The sequence below is a fragment of the Petaurus breviceps genome, unplaced genomic scaffold (genome assembly GCF_028583685.1).
Source record: "Petaurus breviceps papuanus isolate PSGF00001 unplaced genomic scaffold, PetGlider_PUasm1.0 91067, whole genome shotgun sequence".
NCBI classification, from domain to species: domain Eukaryota; kingdom Metazoa; phylum Chordata; class Mammalia; order Diprotodontia; family Petauridae; genus Petaurus; species Petaurus breviceps.
Window position 1 is genome coordinate 76,186 of NW_027187407.1, and position 20,606 is coordinate 96,791.

The 20,606-nt window shown below is 39.9% G+C and overlaps 1 protein-coding gene and 1 pseudogene across 3 annotated transcripts in view; both read right to left on the reverse strand.

The window, feature by feature from the left end:
- The window catches only part of LOC138154658 (cystatin-A5-like), an 84,521-nt gene extending 64,444 nt beyond the window's left edge, over nt 1–20,077 (reverse strand). The window contains exons 1-3 of one of the 3 annotated variants that reach the window (XM_069079627.1): nt 19,761–20,077; nt 14,944–15,045; nt 10,603–10,799 (exon numbers count right to left, since the gene is read on the reverse strand). In XM_069079627.1, coding sequence (XP_068935728.1) covers nt 10,671–10,799; nt 14,944–15,045; nt 19,761–19,826 — 297 coding nt within the window. In that variant the 5' untranslated portion in view covers nt 19,827–20,077 and the 3' untranslated portion in view covers nt 10,603–10,670. Of the gene's footprint in view, nt 1–10,602; nt 10,800–14,943; nt 15,046–19,760 lie in introns of those variants that run through there. The other 2 variants (XM_069079629.1, XM_069079628.1) reach the window with 2 other exon arrangements.
- On the reverse strand, nt 11,044–12,364 carry LOC138154657 (large ribosomal subunit protein uL3 pseudogene; annotated as a pseudogene).
- Nucleotides 20,078–20,606: the final 529 nt, after the last annotated feature.

The window sequence follows — 20,606 nt, forward strand, 5'->3', positions numbered from 1 at the left end:
AAACTGCCCTCCCTTCCCTCAGCTCCCCCTGTCCCCCACCCTGTGGCAAATCACATTCTGCAGCATTCTCTGAAATATTTTGTTCAAAGTTTGATGAGCTATTCCCCAGTTGTCTAAGAGGAAATCTAAGACACCCCTTAGATTCTAGTTCTCTTTTGCCTTTCCCCCTTTTCAGGATTTGAAATTTGGTTTTGCTTGTAGATATACAGTTTCCACTCATATTCTGTCTCTTCACAATCTTTCTCTTCATTTGGGAGCAGGCTCTAAAAGGAGATGATACATGTCCAGCAGTAACATTGTGTCCGTTGTGAAGAAATGAAGAGAAGAGAAAAAACATCAGGCCCTGAGTCCCTTTGACATTGTATTTTCTCTAATTATGTGCTCACTCTTTCCACTGAAGTGATCTTTTGTGAAAGAGTTTGCTTCTGTTTTATGGGGGGAATATTTTATGGGTATGATTCTTACAATTCTATTTTAAGTAAATGCCTTTGCTTTTGAGTAAATTGTGTCAAATGACTCATTGTTAAAGGCAAAAGCACTGGTGGGGACTCATGAGCTATTGTTTCAAGAATGTGAACCCACAGAGTACCTTAAACCTGAGAGGGGTCACTCCACCACCCTTGACCCCAGGCAATCCTGGCAACTGAAATTTGCTTGGTTCTGACTAATTCAGTCATATAGGAGGCAAATTAGTATAGAGTGTTGGAGGGAACTGTTACCATAGTGAGAGAAAGCTTCATAATCATTGTAAGTAGACCTGGTCTAGCAAAGAAAATGCAAAACCAAAATACACCCCTAGTGAAAGTCACAAGAGAACAGCAGAAAGAAGAAGACCCAGGAAAATAAGCTGGAACCCTAGCTAGACAGTTCAGAGCAGATCCAGGATACTTAAGTGTCATTTGGAGATATGTGGGCACAGGGAGCACAGTGTGGAGGGTGGGGTAATGTTAGAAAGGATATTTTAAGTGTTCAGAACTCCTCATAGTGGAAAGTAGATGGAAGAAAACTAAGAAATGGCCATCTTTTCCATTTTCTTTTGATTCCCTAAACCTGGAGCCAGAAGGTAATAAGAAGCTGCCAGCTCTCAGATCAGGTGAGTACAAGCTTCAGTGAGGAAGCTGACTCTATCAAGACACTTTAAGTACCAAACACAAGTAGAAAGAACTGTGGCAAGTGCTAGGGGAAAGACATTTTCATTAGACATTAGCTAAGGAGCAGCTTGAAAAAAGATTCCTAGGAGGGCAGGGCTATCCAACTTTTTGATGATGAAGAAATCCCTTGAAATCAACCAGGTGGTGCTATTACTGACAGTAAAATACTGCTCATTAGTACAGGCAGCAGAGAAGAAATGTCATTTCAGCCCCAGCAATTCTGGTCTGCCTTCAGATAGACATGGATATAAAGAGACAGCAAGTCTAGGGTAGAAGCAGATTCAAGGAACATAAAGAATCAGAGAAGAGAATCTGACTGCAAAGAGAAGACCCTGGACACGCAGCTGAATAACCCATCCAGAGAGGAACCATATCTAGGTCGTGTAGTAACGGGAGATGTGAGTTGGCGTTGCCACACATGGAACCTGCAAATGTACCTCACTACCACTGTAATCTAAGCTTGAGTCCACTTTCCCCATGGACACCATGTATTTGTAGGAGAGCATACCTCAGGTTTATGGTATTGGCTGGAGGGGGTGAGGGAAATGTTTGGTAAGTGCTAGTCTTTCCATGCCATCTAAGTAAATGACTTTGCTAATTGAACCTGCTGGTGATGGTTAAGGGGGGCTCTTGAGACATGGTATTATGCATGCAGACCCACAGGTGTAGGGGCAAGGTAAGCCCCTCTGTGAGGAATAACATTATACAACCAAGGCCCCAACTCCATATGACCTTTCTATTACCCTAAGATGTTTGGAAACAGGGATCCTGAGAACTTGAGGGCCGCTCCTCTCCTGGGACCCTGGCCAGGTCCTTGAGAAGAGATATGATAACTGCCTAACTCCTGGAATTAGCCATTCCAAGGAAACATCGCTCTTGGGGGTGAGGGTGTCTTGGAGGGATTGGCCTCCATCCCAGGCCTCACACCAGATATGATGATTGCTAAAAACATGTGGCAGTATGCCTTCTTTGTTCTCAGCACTACTTAAACTGTGAGATTGAGACCCCAAATTGGAATCTCACCCATGGAGGAGACGTCCTGCCTGGGACCCTCGAGTGCAGGACCCTGATGGCTGTACCAGTATTCCCCAGCTTGTTTGGTCAGTTGTTGGTGCTTCCCCAAAATGGTGATGCTTGTAAATATATATATAGTTTTAAAATGACCTGATTATAATAAGGGTAAAGCAAATTTCTTGTAAATTTTTGGAAGATATGAATATGAATGGGTAATTGGAATAGTAAAGAAAGAAAGAAATTTGTGTATGTATGTCTTTTCTGAGGACCAAGTGTATTGGAACTTAGAAATATATAGTTATGGGGCGGCCAGGTAGCATATCGAGTAAGAGCACCCACCAGCTCCAGTGTTGGGATGACCTGGAGATCGCATCCCAGGCTCAGACACTCAGCACCACACCCAGAAATAACTGGCCGTGTAACCTTGAGCAAGTTGCTTAACCCTGATTGCTTAATCAAAAAAAAAAAAAAAAGAAATATATAGTTACATGATCAAAAGGTACATATTATTATTTGGCAATAAGAAAGTGATTCAATGCATGTCCCCTTTACCCCCCCCCCCCGAAAGTTTTATTTGCCTTAGTTTACTGTTCAGTAAGGGGATGGTGGTGGAATCCACATCCCAGGGATTTTTATGAGACTGATATAATTGTAAAGGTGCTTGGTACAATGCCTGGTACAAAACAAAAAATGTTATTTGAGTGTAAACTGTGTAAGCTAAAACTTAATTGTTTCATGTTTGTTAATCTTATGTGGAATTTTCCTTAAGTGTGAATTTCATGCCAATGGTAATGGGATGAATGATTTTTTGTGCAAAGCAATTTGGAAATGACTAAATTAAGATCACCGGATTGGTAATTACTTGATTTTTGTTTCAAAGTCTAAATTTAGGTACATGATAATTATTTATGATATTGTTACTGGTAAACAGTTGTAATAAAAGCAAGTTTCAGTTAAGATTGTTTAAAGATTGTTAACCAAGTTATTTGGTGTTATTGCATAAATCAAGTATTTACAAAAGTATGATTGTGAAAGGTAATTATTGGTAATTATGTGAAGAAAAGATCTGTGAAACCTCCTTGTGTAAATTTTGTTAATTATCTGGGAAAGATTTTATGGCCAGAGAATTTAGGAATTATATATAGTAGTTAATGATATCAGAATAAACTGTTTTTGAAAAAGGGAAATATTCTTATGAAGAAATGTTTCATAAGATCTTTGGTATGAGATGATGGGGAACAGATTAGAAGACAAGAATGTTAAGGAGGCTGCCCTATCAATAGAATCTCTGAAGATGTATGTATTGAATCCCCAAATTCCTAAAACAAAAGCAATACTTGTGCTCATAGAAAATGAAAAGGAAAATTTAATTAAGTTTGGGAAGATTGAAACTGAGCAAGACCATTGGTTATTGCTTGATGGGAGAGAAATGGTTAATCAACAAATCATGAAGGAAATTCTGTCAATTTTTACATCAAGGAGTCCATTGGGGAGTGTGTCTTAGCTTTAAAAAAATATAGATGTATAAGTATATGTAGATATTTGCTAAACAAATCTGTGAAGTGTCTTATATACAAGGAAATAAGCAAAAAGGGTATTAAGAAAGCAGTGTGAGTGTTCTGGCAGAAAATCTAGGAAAACAGACCCTGGGATTTGGAGAGTGGTGTTGATGGGTTCCAAAATTATAAAATAGTTTCAGAAGTTTTATGGGAAAGACTAAGAATAAGATGGGAGAAACAAGATGAGAGAGACAAGGAAAATTTTACAATCCAAGATGGGGAAGCAATCTCATCAGTCCTGGGAAAGGAAGCAGGGAGAGAGGGACAGCAGGTAGAGATGTCTGCCCATTAGTGCATTAGATATTATCTGCAGTGAATTGTTTATAATCAGAATGATTTGATGAAACTGTGGGATATTGTTTTAATGCTAAAACCTAAAATTGTTCATTGATTACTGTATGTGGAAAGGAAGAGACTGGATGAAAACTTTATTTTGACTAGTTCTGTTCATTCAGAACAGTCCTCCTGCTACTATATGATGTTGTAAAACTGCCAAAGTCCCTAAAATTTCTCTCTATTAGTCAAGGTCATTCAGCCTGGGAAAGCGAGCTTGTTTTAGTTGTGAAGCTCCTAAACAATAAATTTGACTTGCTGAGAAGCAGCAAAGTCTATGTAGAAAAGATTAAAAAGGATCTCTAACAATTGGCTTTACCAGGACGAGTCCAAAAAAAATTGTGAAAGGAAAGGTGAATAATCTGGATAATGGATTTAAGAGATTTGAAAGGATAAATAAAGGTTTGATTAGAAATATGGAAGGCAGAAAGATTTGTAACTTGATTTTATAATTAATAGCTCAATCATATTTGAGGGGAAAAAAAGGAAATAAGGATACAAATGCAATATTGAATCATTATCCCATGGACTGAGATTGGGATTGTAAAGTTACTGTAGAAAAGTTATATCTGTGTATATGTGTGGAATGGGGTTCCAGTGTATTTCAAAGTGTAATTGGGTATTAATGCAATTGACTGAATTAATTGTTGGGATTAAATCAGAGATACTTTTAGTTGAGAGAAAAGAAATTTTAGTGTGAGCTCAAACTAAGCATAGTTATAAGAAGATAGAGAAATTTGGGAAGTAGATACAAGTATGTTAGAACAATTAATTATAATCCTGATGGAAGGTTTAATTTCTTTATGAATAAGAATTAAAGATGTTCCTGAACCAATGTAAGATTAGAAGCATATTTTGAGTTGATTATTGGAGATTGTTACATAAGATTTTATGGGACTGTTAACTGACTATTCTTCTGAGTCTAACTACAGTATGGATATTAAGAAAGGCTACCCAAGCTATCTGAGCCACCAATCCATGATGCTAGACCCTATGAAGTACAGGTATGGAAGGCCTGTGAAGTGTGGGTATGAAAGATCAGGAGAACGACTGTTCCACATGAGCCAAGGTAGGATTCTCCTGACTTGACCCTCCTAGTGACACCTGGCAAACTCTGAGCTTGGCTCAATGCAGATTGCAGCCTGGTATACATTTTGCCTGAAATTGACATTCTAAAGATGGAGAAATATGGCCCTCTGATTACAGTTTTGTCCCCATTCTTGGCGGCAAGTTTCAATAATCAAAAATTTTGAAAATACAACAACAAGTCTATTAAATACTTGATTCTGGAGCATATTAAGTTACTATAAGGTTAAGCTATTAGGCTCAGGATTTAGGATAAATATTCCTGCATAATTCAGGGTCCTTTAGTTCTTTGTAATAATGTGAGGACCAGTAGGTGAAGGATTTGTCAGAATATTATTCTATTATTTAGTTAGTATCATTCTTGTCTCAACTTGTTATAATTAGTTAATATTAAAAGAATAGTTTCTGGATTACTTAGTAAATATTTTAATTGTTGTAATTGTTAGCATAATGTAAATCCCTTAGTGAAATCTCATCCTCCTGGTGGAGGAATTAATAATGGATTAATGCAAAAATATAACAAACTGGTTTTAATGTGTGATTATGACAATTGACCAAGGCTCCAATTTTAATTTTGTAAGAATGATAAAGGCTCAGGATCAGTAATTTTAATTGGTTCCAAGGTTACTTTTGTAGGGAAGTGAAAGAAAGAAGACAGAAGAGAAAGAGCCTGGAATGCAATGCTGAGGATGGATGGATTGAAAACAACCAGAGGACTCCCATCAGATGGTTTTTACCCCCTCCCAGTTGTATGAAATGAGACTTTTGGACTTTGAAGGGACAATTGTTTATAAATTTTCTTTTGAATCTCTGTATCTGTACTCATAAAGGGGACTGCCCCCTTGTATGTTGTCAATGAGGCAATCTTATTTAAAGGAAAGATGGTAAATGGAATCCCTTACATATGTGAGACCTGATAATTTTTTATTCCTTATTGGAGCTCCATGAAAATAAAAATAACTAACTGACTCTAAGCTGTGATTGGTGGAATTTGCTGTGTAAGGTAAAGGACACACAAGACCATAACTAAATTTTGTTTTGAGTTTGAATTTGGGTATAGTTATCTGCATTAAATCAGTATCTGAGAAAAAAAAAATGCCACAAGCTACTCAGAGAGAATGTGATCTTGTACTGTTAACAGGTGGAAGTCTACATTTGGTAAAGACCAAAGGGACAATCTTAGTCTCTGTCTCGGATGGGATCCCTTCTGGCTCAGTTTACCCACGGAGTTTCTTTGAAAAGGAATTTTCCCACCTATTCCTGAGTCTAGCTATGAGGTAGAATGGATGCTGCATGGTTGGATATCTGTGACTTTACCTGAATTTAAACAGAGAGAAGGATATTTTCTCCTGGAATATTCAGAATATCACATGTCCCTGATTTTTTTCCTTCTATAGAAAGTTTCTATGATCAGAGCAAGTAGTCAGTCCAGTTTTAAAGATTTATTTTTGCTTGAAGGAAAAGAAAGATATCACTTAAAACTTTCCAATGAATTTTTTTACATAAAGGTTTAGTGATTATTCCTCTCAACACTAGGATAAATTCAAACTTTATTTAGAAAGGAAATACTTTTAAGAAGATGTTTTGAAAGTTCTTGTGTGTTATACTTTTGAAGGTTTAATAAATTTCAAATTAATGCAATAAGTTGTAAAGCAGAAGAGATCTTGCTGTTTCGATCTAAATTTGTAGTTATTCCATTATCTAAGCAAAAGTTAACATTTTGTAATGTAATGCCAAGGAAAGGCAACTTCCCAAGGTTCAAAATACCAGCATAGGTGCTCTCCATTTTATTCAGTGACAAACCAAGAGCAGAGAAGGTCAAAACATGACATCATTCAAAATACAGCATTTACTAAGCGTGATTAAATAATCTCCAAGTACTACCCCACCCCAGGACCTTCCAATCATTCAATCAATTACAAAGTCCTTGTTCTAAATACTACTCCACCCCTAGGCTATACCTTCATTTAGTTCACCACAAAGCCCCTCTTCTCAAATGGAGATTAGTTTCCAAATATAAGTAAAGTACATTCATTTGTTCAACCATAGAACACAAAAAGGTCAAAAGTTCCCCACCCCTGGATCACAATTGAATATACCCCAGAGTTACATCAAGTTTAAGCACAGCACTTAATACCCAAATGGAGGTCTTTTCTTCATCTTGACATGAGGCAAGTTCTCAGCAATCTTAGTTCCTGGGGAGACAAGGCTTAGCAAGGCCACAAGATACATTGCCAGTCCCTTCATTAATTCATCCTCTGTCTGTAGAACAGTCCTAGAACCCCTGAAAACATTAGCAAAACCCTCTCCCAGGATTTCTGTAAACATACAACAAGAAAATCCTTCTTCAGGGCTTCTGAACCAACAGAAAGTTTCCCAGACCCCTGTAACAACAGCACTGTCCTTCACCAGTGGACAGCATTCACTCTGTCTGCAGGACAGTCTCCAGACCCCTGCAACAACAGCACTGTCCTTCACCAGTGGACAGTATTCACTCTCTGTCTGCAGGACAGTCTCAGGGCTTCTGAACCAACAGCCAGGTTCCAGGACTTCTTCAACAGGACTGTCTTTCACCAGTGGACAAATCTGGCAAAACAACATCAAAACAGACAGACAAAGTACCAGCAAAACAGCCATGTCTCCTCAGTCCTTGGCAGCTCAGGGGGCAGGTCTCAAAAGTCCAGGGCAATTCAAAGTGGCCCCCAGCAATTCTCTCAGTCTCTCTCTGCCTCCACGAGGTACTGCTTCCAAAAAGTTCTTCTGCCTCTCTCTTGTGTCTCTCCAAATCTACATCACCAGCTCCTCCCAGTTCAGGACTTTCTTTTTACATCAACAAGTCCATCCCACAGGTGGGATTAACAAGCTCTGGGTTTTAACACAATCAATTTGACAACCAAGCCAATACAGGGGAATCTTTAATTGCCATTACTATCACACATTTGTAACTGAATGTATATGTAAAAGATTCAATTTCTGAAGTATCTCTTTCTTCCAGAGTGAATATAATCAAAGGATAAAAAAGTTTTGTGAAACAAGGATGTATGTCTACTATTCAACTCAGGAACTACTTTAGTTTAAGACAGTGCAGTTATGTTAGTAAAAGAACAATAACTTATGAGGTATCTTGTCTATGGGAAAATGAAAAGCAAAGTGAAATAGTCTGAGTAATGGGTTATACTAGCCTATACTCGCCCTACTTCTGGTCAATTTCCTCCCACTCCTTTTAGGCCCTTGTTTAACTTCTTTGCCAGATTTGTTTTTTCTAGGCTCAGAACCCTTCACTTGCAGATGACATCTCAGGCTGAATTCCAACCACTGTCTAAAACAATGACCCCTGGACCTGGCATCTACCAAGTTCTGGACCCTGGCTACAGACCCAGACCCTTGAATGGTGGGACCCTATGAAACATAGACAGCTCTACACCCCTTCGCAGCAAGAAGCAGTTTGGGAAGCTGAGACAATTATCCCTTGTCCCCAAGTGATTTTAGGTCCTACCTGTTTAAGGTTGGGATAATGGGGTGCTGGGGTGCTTGTGGTTGAACAATCGTTTGTAAAATCACCTTAGTTTGGAAAATCACATTTCTCATTAGTTCAAGGGCAGCATGCACTAACAAAATACTTATCTGTTTCCCTGTTACAGTGGTCAGTTGCACCTATAGAATTTCATAGTTTAACCCAACTGTGTACTGACTGAGGCAGTTGTGTACAGGTAATAATGGCGAAGTTTGTGGGATGGCCACTAGGCAGTTGAAGCCCTGTCTATTGAACCATTCCTCCAACCTGTGTGATTTGATGCTGTAACTGCTTTCTAACTTTTCTATGTTATATGAAGTATCTAGCCAACATATTTGTGTAAGCTCTAATGACCAAATTGATTTGATTTGTGTAGACCTACTTGCTCCTTATTCAGGATGTTTGAAGAATATTTGTTTTCTCCACTTGCAGGGTGATCCCTGACACAGTAGATGATGTGATTGTTTCCTGGGTAGCCAAACTTTTACCTCTTTCATACACCTCTTTGTCTTTAAGTCCCCTGATTGGACTCTTAAATCAATCAACCCAGCTTCGGCAACTATTAATGGAGAAAAATCAACGAGCGCTCAATGAACATCGAATACAAACCCATATAGTTGCTAATAAACTATTAGAGGCCTCTCATTTAATCATTTCAGATACTAATCACCACGAGTACGATCTATTATTTAGCAAATTGTTAATTCTTTTATTTTTGTGTAACATCTATATATACTTAGGATAAGGAAAATATATCAATCCATGACCCCACTTGCAGGGAAGGCCTATGCTTTGCATAATCTAAAGGCCAAATGTAGGGGCAAGGTAAATCCCTCTGTGAGGAATAAGATTATACAAACTAAGGCCCCAACTCCACGTGACCTTTCTATTACCCTGAGTTGTTTGGGAACAGGGATCCTGAGAACTTGAGGGCTGCTCTTCTCCTGGGTCCCTGGCCAGGTCCTTGAGAAGAGATATGATAACTGCTCAACTCCTGGAACTAGCCATTCCAAGGAAACATCACTCTTGGCTGGGGGGTGGGAGGGTGTGCCTTGGAAGGATTGGCCTCCATCCCAGGCCTCACATCAGATATGATGATTGCTAAAAACAACTGGCAGTATGCCTTCTTTGTTCTCAGCACTACTTAAACTGTAAGATTCAGACTCCAAACTGGGATCTCACCCATGGAGGAGATGTTCTGCCTGGGACCCTCCAGTGTGGGACCCTGATGGCTGTACTAGGATTCCCCAGCTAGTGTGGTCAGTGTTGGTGCTTCTCTGCAATGGTGATGCTTGTAAATATAGATAGATAGATAGATAGATAGATAGATAGATAGATAGATAGATAGATAGATAGATCCACTATTAATCATGGTTGCTCTTATTCTGCCATCTTTAAGCCTCTTACTCTGCTATCTCTGGTTTCTTTGTCACTTCCCTATATATACATATATTTTGAATAAATATTCTAAGAAATTGCCTTGCGTCTTACTTGGAGTGCCCAGCATTCTATTTATGCGAATCCTGAACCTCCTTAATTGGACAACAGGGTTGCCCCTACTACCTGGGATAGTTGCCCTTGCTTGGGAACCCAACCCATAACTGCATGTATAAGTTGGGGAAGGAGTCCAGAGGGGTGCTACCCAAATTTGCTTTGCAGTTCTATCATTTAACTTAAAGCTCCTTGACATTTGAAAAGCAGTATCTACTATGGGACAGCTGAGACAAAAAACAACTTAAAGTAAATAATTTTGGAATTGATTATAAATTTTGAATCACTGTATTTCTATTCTTTTATAATTTTATTTCTGAATATATCCTGTCCCCTTCCTCTATCCAGTAAATCATCCATTATAATGAAGAATAAAAAAGATTAAGAGAGAACATTGACTAAAACAAACCAATACATCATCAAAGTCAAAATCTACTTTACAAAGATCCATGCATCATTTCAATTTTCTTTATTGATATAGGATGCTCGTGAAAGTGACCAAATGCATGCTGGACGTTGCTTCTAAAAATAGGTGATATCATCCTCCTTGGTTTTGCAAGTCTGGTAGTCTGACAACTCTATAGGCTTATTTGTTTGAGGGAGAGGTTCATATATTTTCAGATGTGCATATTGATCACCCCCAAGATGTACCTGCAAATAAAGAGAAGTGGAAAGTCAGTGGAATGTATACCAACCCAGTCCCTCTCACCTCTCAGGGTCACTGTATTATGCACATTCGTGTTTTAGTTAGGGGTTATGGCCAGATGACCTCTGATGTGAACTGTACATTTTTGTTCTAACCTATGAATCAGCCTTTTCATGCTCTGAAAACAAAATTGTAGCAGGGAGTGACCTGAGAGATCCTTTAGCTTTATTTTTTTTTTTGAATTTTGAAAATTTTATTGTGAATCCACCAGCTGCTCCACATTGATCTGCAAAAACTAGGCAGCTTCTTCTTTCGCAACACGGTCTTTTTTGAGTGGTCCCATGAAAGCTTTCTTCTCCTCCACGGTCTGGAAGCGACCGTGACCAAATTTGGAGGTGGTGTCGATGAACTTCAGGTCGATCTTCTCCAGGGCACGATGTTTGGTCTGTACCAGCAGAGACTTCTGCAGGGTGAGGACACGCTTCTTGGTCCCAACGACACAGCCTTTCAGCATGACAAAGTCATTGGTCACTTCACCATAGTGGACAAAGCCTCCCAGAGGGTTAATGCTCTTGTCAGACAGATCGTAATCAGTGGACGCATTGTTTTTGATCAGCTTGTCATCCTTGATCTGGTAGCCCTGGCCGATCTTGTAGATCTTCTTGTTGATCTCGGTGAGATGGTGGTAGCCCTTCTGACCAGCTCGAGCCACAGAGAAGGCCACATGGGCAGGATGCCAAGCTCCAATGCATGCCACCTTATGCAGGCCTTGGTGGGTTTTTCGGGGCAGTTTCTTTGTGTGACAGCGGCTGGTGACACCTTTGTAGCCCTTCCCCTTGGTCACTCCAATGACGTCAATCATCTCGTCCTGCCCAAATACGGTGGACACGGGCACCTGCTGTTCCAGCTTCTCCCGGGCCCAGTCCAGCTTCTCAGCCACACTGCCGCCATTCACCTGGATCTCCATCAGGTGGGACTTCTTCTGCCTCAGAGGCAGCAGGCGCATCTGGGTGTGGGCAATGACACGGATCACCTGGCAGTACTTCATGCTGCTGAAGTCTTTCTCCAGCTGCTTTTTGCCATCATCGTCCTGCCACTTCTTGCAGTACTTGGTGAAAGCCTTCTTCTTGGACTTATGCCAGTTCTTATAGAACCGCCTCTTACACTCATCGCTGATGTGCTCAGCAAAGATGGTTTTGAAGCTATGCAGGCCCCGGGGGGTCTGCACGTAGCCCACGATGCCTACAATGACCATGGGGGGCGTCTCCACAATGGTGACAGGCCTCGACCACTTCCTTCTTGTTGACCTTCGAGCCAGGCCTGTCCACCTCCCGCATAATGTGGGTCATGCCGGCCTTATAGCCCAGGAAGGCTGTCAGGTGGATGGGCTTGGTGGGGTCATCTTTGGGGAAGCTCTTCACCTTTCCCCGGTGCCTGCTGCTTCTCTTTCGAGGCAGGAAGCCCAGAGACCCATGCCTAGGAGCCGAGAACTTCCTGTGGGACATGCTACCACCGCTGCACCTGCGCCTGCCACCGAGGTGGGTTGGAAGAGCTAGCTTTATTTTTAAAGCTAAGGAAAGTGAGTCCCACAAAGGGCCAATGAATAAGAATGTTCAGTTAGGCAGCCACATCATGCTACTGTCAGTTCTTAAGGTCACAGATTTAAAGCTAGAAGGGACTTCAATCCCATCTGCTCATTTTGTAGTTGAAGGAACTAAAGCCTAGCGAGCTCAGTCATTGTCCAGAACTTGTATGTTACTTGTGAGGCAGCTGGGGGATGCAGTGGGTATAATGATGGGCCTGGAAGACCTTCAGTCATTTCCTGTCTGCCTCAGTTTCCTCAACTGAGTTCCTTAATCTGAAAAATGGGGATGTTAAAGGCACCTGCCCCTTTGGGTTGTTGTATCAATAAGATAACATTTATAAATAGCATAACATAGTGCCTGGCACAGAGTAGCTGCTTAATAAGTACTTGTTCTTAACCCACCCCTCCCCCCACCATTCCCTTCCTTTCCCTTGTCAAAAGTCACAAAGCAGCTGAGCCAGAATCTGATCCCAAATCCAGCCTGTTTTCATTGTACCACACCTGACTCTAGTTGTCAAGCACCTGGATATTTGTATACCTCAACGACTAATTTTTAATAAGAGGGTCGACTGCTGTTCCAAATTTGAACTGTGCCTCTGTCCCAGAGATACATTTACTTTTAAGGGTTTTATTTTCTGAAATGTGTAGGAAAGAAAAGATCAAGTGTCATAGAAAAATATGGGCTTCACATCTTTGACTTTTACCCAAACTTCTTTGAAAACACTGTGGCCTTTGTACATCTTGTGCCTACCTTATTCTGTTGGGTCCCTAGAGGGAGGGTCCTATCTCCTGACTATTCCCATCTCTGGTGTTTTATCTCCCATTGTCTCCCAGATAGTAGCACTTAGCACACTACCTTTAGCAAAGTCCTATCTCTAGAAAAACAGAGTAAGTAAAAGCAGCAAGACAGCTGGGTAGTGCCTTGGAGAGGTAAGGCATTGGTTAAGTCACATAACCACTGTAGGCCCCAAGTACCTCCCTAGGACTGATCTGCAAAGTCAGCAGTTGGGTTCAGATCAGTGTCAGTAGAGAGGGTGCTCAGATGCAGCATTTCCCACAATGAGAGAATGATGGGCCTGGAGTCAAGAAGACCTGAGCATGACTCTTACCTCAGACACTTACCTAGCTGTGTGACTCTAGGGAAGTCACTTAGACTCATTCTCCTCATCTAGGAAATGTCTCTATCTCATTGGTAAGGAGAAAATGAGAGAATATGCATGAAAGGCCTAGCATGTAGTTGGCCCTTAATAGACATTGTTCCCTTCCTTCCTGTGCTGCAGCAGGTGTTCCTGCCTGCCTGACATCTCCTAGTACCTTAATACAGCCTCATTAACTCAGCTGAGGTGCTTCTACTCTGCTACACTTTAAAGACAGAAACACTTGGATCCATCCTATCCACATTTCCTAGGTATCTACCGACAATCCCCAAAGGAGTGGCCAAGGAATTCCCAGATATGTGTCCCCTGCTGGCTACATGGAGGGTGTCTTCTAAAATTATGCTGTAGTGCATAAAGTGCTGGGTTTGCACCTGAGAAGGGTCCAAATCCTGTGACCCTTATTAGTTGTATGACCCTAGATAAGTCACTTAACTAGCTGAGGTCCCTGGGGTTTATCAATAAAGGCAAAAGATGGGTTTAGATCTGTTTTGGTAGAGAGGGGTTCACAAATCATAATTTCCTACAACAATAAAATTTCATCATGATTTTGGATAAAAGTCTAGGGTTTGGCAAAGGAAAAAGTATATTTCAGTAATTTCTGATGAGGTTGTGTTTGAAATTGTGGCACCAGTGCTGACCTGACACTCACATTTTGTGCAGCTCTCACATAAGACAGGATGCTCACTCTCAAGCTCCATATAATCTAGTTGCTGGATTCAGGCCATAAACATATAAGCCTGGTTTCAGAGCCTATGGAGACTTTAGGAATTTTCAGTTCCCATCCAGGAAAGCCTGGGACAATGTATCCTGAGACTTACTCTCCACTTTCAAGCATGTAATTCACAATGGTGTGGGCTAGTATGTTATTAGAGAATCATGAAAGGAAATGTAATTCCCCAAATGAATAATCATGAGTATGTTAAAGTCCATATATAAATTCTCAGAGTCACAGCCTTAAACATGAGAGCTTCCCCTCATAGAAACATTTCTATAAACCCTGTCTTTCCTTACTTCTCTCCAGTTGCTTGGCTACTCAAAGTGAGTAGGGAGAAACATTATCATTCTCTTTTTCTCTCCCACTCTCTTCCCCAGTCCTTCTCATTTCATCATCTATCTTTGGTTGCCAGCTCCCAGGTTCAATATGACATCAAACCTTACCAGGTCAGTCCTCCTTTGCTCTCCTGGTTGACATGAATCTCTTTCTTAAAGTCCCTTCTCTCTTCTGCCTTCTTTACTTTCTCTTAGTTACCACACCATTATTTTATATTTCCCCAGGGGCAGAAACTTTCATTTCTCCAGTTCCTCAAAAAGGAAGGGAACAAGCAATCCCCACCCTTTCTACCCTTTCTATGTGCATCCAAATAGAAAGAAAATGGAGTAGAATTCAATGACTTCTTGAACACTGACCTTCACGTAATACATGTTCCCAGCAACTGTTTGTCTTCTGTACTCTATAACCTTCAAGCTGTCATATTTTTCTTTGGTCTTTTCTTCAAACTGTGGCTTTACCTTAAGAAAAGATAAGAGGGTAAAGAACTTAGTGGTTATCTGGAAATCATATCAGCTTTGGTCTACTTAGTGCTTGGCACAGCACTGGCAATCATAGGAACCTTAGTCAAACCTTTCTTTTCCCCCAATTCCTTAAACAATTAATAATTGATTTTTTACAAAAATCTATGTTTTTGCCTACTGTGCCAGGCACTGTGCCAGATGCTGAGAATTAAAGAACAACAACAGAGCCAGCCCCTGTACTCAAGGAGCTGACATTCTACTGGGATGAATACAATAATTACCCAAAGTACTAAATAAATACCAAACACACAAAAATAATTTCAAAAGTAATGGATCAACTACAATAGCAATTGTTTCCTCCACACTAGGAATAAATTATTGCCTGATAGATTGATTGACCACTTAAGTGACTAGTGTTCCTTCAGAGGCTGTAATCTTCTGCTAAGGATTCTCTGAATCTCTGAGTTGCTAAGGAGCCTGACTTAGAGTCTCAGAAACTTTTCCCATAGATCCCTCAGTGAGTAAGCAATACAGAGTCTTACTAATAAAAGAAAAACTAGCCCAAGTATAGGACATATCTAATGAGTTGAAGGGCAGTGTGGTAGAGTGGACAGCTAGATTTGTATCCAGTGGACCTGGGTTCAAATCCTGCCTCTGTCATTATCTGCTTGACCTTGAAAAAGTTGTTTCATTTTTGTGGGCCTCAGTTTCCTTATCTTTAAAATAAGGAACTTTGCCTAGACCACTGAGCTCTCTTCCTCATTTAAAACCTATGATCCCAGGATGATTCAGGGTTTGTTTCAAGACTTCCAGTGAGGAGGGACAGTGGCAAGGGAAGAATACTAACCTTCCCTTCCAGAGGACTGGGATTCCAATCCTGCCTCTAATCCTTACTCCATGTGACCTGGGGCAAATCACTAGGGCCCTCAGTATCCTCATCTGTAAAAGGAGGAGGTTGGACTAAATGGCCTCAGAGGCCCCTCCCAGCTCTAGATTTAGGATCCCATGACCTTCTCACTCCACTTTTAGAGAACTCTAGTTATTAGATAGGCTTTCTTTATTTCAAACTTAAATTTGCTTCTTTTCATCTTCTACCTGTTGCTTCTGGTCCTGGATTCTGGGGCCAAACAGATCAAATGTCATCCCTCTTTATCCCTTCAAGTACCTGAAGAAATCTACATGGTTCCAGTGAGTCTTCTCCATGCTAATCATCCTATCCACAAACATTTATTACACAACCACCATGTGTTTAGTCACTGTGCTAGGCCCTGGGGTACAAAGAGAAATCATTGCTCTGTTTAACCTGGAGAAGAAAATGACTCATTTCAGCGGCCACATTTCAGCTGCAGAATTAGATTCCAAGAAGTCAATATCATTATACATGTCTTGTGTTCATTAGTTTCAGTGCTGTCTAACTCTTCATGACTCCCTTAAGGATGTTTCTTTGTTTTTGGGTTGTTTTTGGAGCGGGGGCAAAAATACTGCAGTGGTTTGTAGTTTCTTCTCCAGCTTATTTTACACATGAGGAAACATTGATAAACAGGGTTAAGTGACTTGCCCAGGGTGACTCAGCTAGTAAGTGTCTGCAGCCAGATTTGAAATCAGGAAGAGTCTTTCTCACTCCAGGCTTTATCCTCTGTCTCCCATAGTGGTTCTACATTTCCAAAGCACTTTATTTGCATTAACTCCTTTGACACTGTCCTCAATCTAGAATTCAATAAATCTAGAGGTATCTTGTTTAGAAAAGAAGGAAATTGAATTAAAATCAACTGATGGGTAATTGGGCAGCTAGGTGGCAAGGTGGATAGAGCATTGGTCTTAAAATCAAATTCTGCCTCAGACATTTACTTCCTTTGTTAGGAAATTTGGTCTTTGAAAGGTTAAGTGCAGCCTGAGCTTAGGGACAGGCCCAGGCAACATGTATTCCTTTTATGCGATAATAAACTTTTGCTACATTTTTTCTCATCCTACCTTACTTTTTTAGGGAGAAACTCCAAGGAAGATTTTTCTTTCAACCCTATGCAAGCTGGTTTGGAGGGTTTGGGTTTGTTTTTCCAATGGAGGTAAGTAAGGGAAACAGAGAAAATAGATTTTTTTTTCATTGAAAAACAAAAAACCTAAGCGAAAAAACTTTCTTAGCAAGCAAAAATCAGGGAAGCAACAAGAAAACATTTTCCCCCCATTTTCCCTGTACCAAGCAATGTATTGTCAGACTTAATATCTTTGGCCCCGAGTCCTCTGCTTCCCAGGATTTCCTCACTCACTCTAAACCCTTCAGGCAGTGGTCAAATTGTCAACTTCTAACTTCTCATCTAATCTGTGGTTTTTTATACAAGCTCACACTTTTGGATTTTCAAGTAGTTTTACTTTCAGTAACTTCCTGCAGAAAGACATGGGCTTATAAGAACCAAGAGAAAGGAAGGTATAAGACTATGCTTCAAGCACACATGATTTTGTCATTGTGGGTATATCCACTGCCTGCATGGACTTCAAATAATCCATAGAGGGTTTTCATGGGTGTCAGTGGTCAAAACACACTCCTCGCCTGGGTCAGTATTTTCCTGATAATGGACCTTTCATCAGTAATGTAAGCTGGTCCTTGGTCATCACACATACAATTTCTGGCTAGGGAAGGCCTGCTAGAGCTTATGCTCCATTGGCATAGGTTTGGAGATCATAGGATCACAGGGTCTCTTTTGCAACTGGGCTTTGTTCTATATCATTTTTACCTTAACAGAAAAGGTTGTTCCAGTGATGGGTAGTTGGGTTTCCAAATTAAGTTGATCAAAGTTTTAATTTTTTTTTTCTTTTTGGAGAGGGGAAGGTAGGGCAATTGGGGGTTAAGTGACTTGCCCAAGGTCACATGGCTAGTAAATTATTCATCAAAAATGTAATGCTCCTATATCAGTCCTACACAACTTGGCAGAAGGTAGAGGCCAAAATTAAAATAGACTCAACTTCTACAGGCTCCAGATTGGTTAGATTAGGGATTGACTGACAATGTTTGGTTGCTGTGGTCAACGTTACAAACAGAGAATGCTCAGTGGCAACCCTACATTTTTTGTGGGGCCCCCAATATCCTTTGGCTGGTGGAAAGTGGTCACAGCTTGTATCTTGTGCAGGCCTTTACTACACTTTAGGTACAGAATGATTGTACTCAATAAAATGAGAAAAGTGCCCTCAGAATCTTAGTTAATAGTCAAAGATTAAAAGAATGTGACACTGGAAGGTCCTTAGGGATCCCTTTTCTAACTTCTCCATTTTTCAGATTAAACAGCAGAGCTGGGACTAGATGCTGGCTCTAAATGTTAATCATTACATGATTAAAAAGCATGTCTGAATGTAAGCAATAACTTGTTCCATTCTATAGAAGTAGAGAATGTCTACTGCCTTCAGAAATTCATTATTTACTTTATCTATTTCTTTGATTATATATTTTTAGTCCTATGAATCACTGATTTCTTATTGGCCTCATAAATACACCTATATCTTGTAACTGATTTAAATTAATTGACAACAAAAAGAATTGATAATGAGTTAGAAAAGAAGAAATTTTCATTTTGTCAGTCAGTTCCTTGTCAGTGAAGTAAAGCCAATTTATCTCTTGCTGTTGATTTCAAAAGGTACAGAAAATGATGTGAATTCATTCACCACTCATAGGCTGAATTTCCCATAATTCCTAAAGTGTCTGCTTCCCAAATACAGCTATTCGGAATGTTACCTTCGGTACCTAGAGAAGCACATTGTTTTTTTTTTAATTGATGCCTTTTATTTTTACATCACTTTTACTTACAGATCTATCCTTCCTCTCTCTCCTCCCTAGTGAGCAATGGTTTGTAATAAAGATTTAAAAATATAAAAAAGCAAAGAACAGTTCAACAAATGACAACCAACCAGGTCTCACAGTCTAAGTAACATTCCAAACACAGTCTCTCCCCTCTGCAAATAGACCACCCATATTTCTTCTCTGGGGCCAGGTTGGGTCATTATAATTGAGCAAATTACATTATAGAATAATTTATATATTAAACATTTACATATAATTCATAATATTTAGTGGGGGGGTTGTCCTTTCTTTTTTATTCATATAATCATAAATCGAGACTTGGAAAAGACATCAGGAACTTCCTACTTTCATTTTATATTTGAGCAAACTGGGGCCCAAGAGGATTAAACCAGTTACTGAAGCTCATGCTGATAGTAAGAGTCAGAGCACAGGATTGAACCCACTTGCTCTGACTTCTAAATCAGTGCCCTTGTCACTGTACCAGATTCACAATGTTGTAACTATTGGGTATATTCTTTTTTTTTTTCAGTTTCTACTTACTTTGCATCATCTCATATCAGTCTTCCCAGGCTTGTCGAATTTCCTTATACTCATCATTTCTTTTGGCATATGAATATTCTATTTCATTCAAGTACGACATTTTTTAGCCTTCCCCCAAATCAATGAACAACTAACTTTGTTTCTAATTTTTGCTACCACAGAAAATGCTGCAATGAATAAACCAGTGAATGAGAACATCATAGAGAAGAAAGACAAACCTAAAATCTAGTCCTTTGAAAAGATTAACACAATTGAGAAACAGAGAAAATGAGAGAGGAGGAGAGATAAAAAGATAGACAGAGACAGAGAGAGAGAATGGTTATCAAGTTACAAGAACCCATTATTTCCAATAAGATCCTCCTTTTCATAGAATGAGCCAGCTCACCTCATCAACTATCTTCTGAATTTCTGGAGTTGCAGGTTTAGTTTCACTTAACCCTCCACGCAACATTTTGTTAATGGTTGATTTGCAGAAAGAGAAGCTGGAACTGAAAGGATGGAATGATAAGGTCAGTCATCCTGACTCGTTTTAAAGGGAGTCAGGCTCTCCTCACCTCCAATGAGTGCAAGGGTACTTCATAATAAAGCACCACCTTCTTGGCTGTAGAAATGACTCATTGCTCAACTGTTACTACTGTGCTAATTCATGAACATAAATGTAAAGTATCGTCACATAATAAGGTAACTGTATGCACCCAGACTGCCAAAGCCCCCTTTTAAAGTGGGTGATGAGAAGCAACCATTTATTCTCTGAGTAAATGGTTCAGTCCAGGGAAGACTTCTCAAAAGCACTAATTACACTAATTAAGTACTTCCTGGTGAAAGTTAACACCTCCAAGTTTCCAAATACTTTTTTTCAATTATACTTGTTCACTTTTAATAATGACTAGTTCACACTCCCTTCCTCAGAAATAGGTGGAGATTTTGGCCATGAGTGTTCCTCTAACATGCTGATAGCATGAAAATTTATGGAGGAAATGCCTTTATTCTACAGCCTTTTTGATAGATTTTATCGCTTAGTATATAAGTTTGCTTACCAAGCAGAGCTGGTCTTTCAACATATGTGAAGGCATGTGGAAATCCTTCGATGGCAGGGAATATAACCCAGTCTTTTGGATCTGTGCTCTAGCATATTTGGATCTGTCCCAGCATATTATCTAGCATATAGCCATAGCTTGATAAACTTTGAATCTTTCATTAAATCATTTAAATCAGACAACATACATTTTTA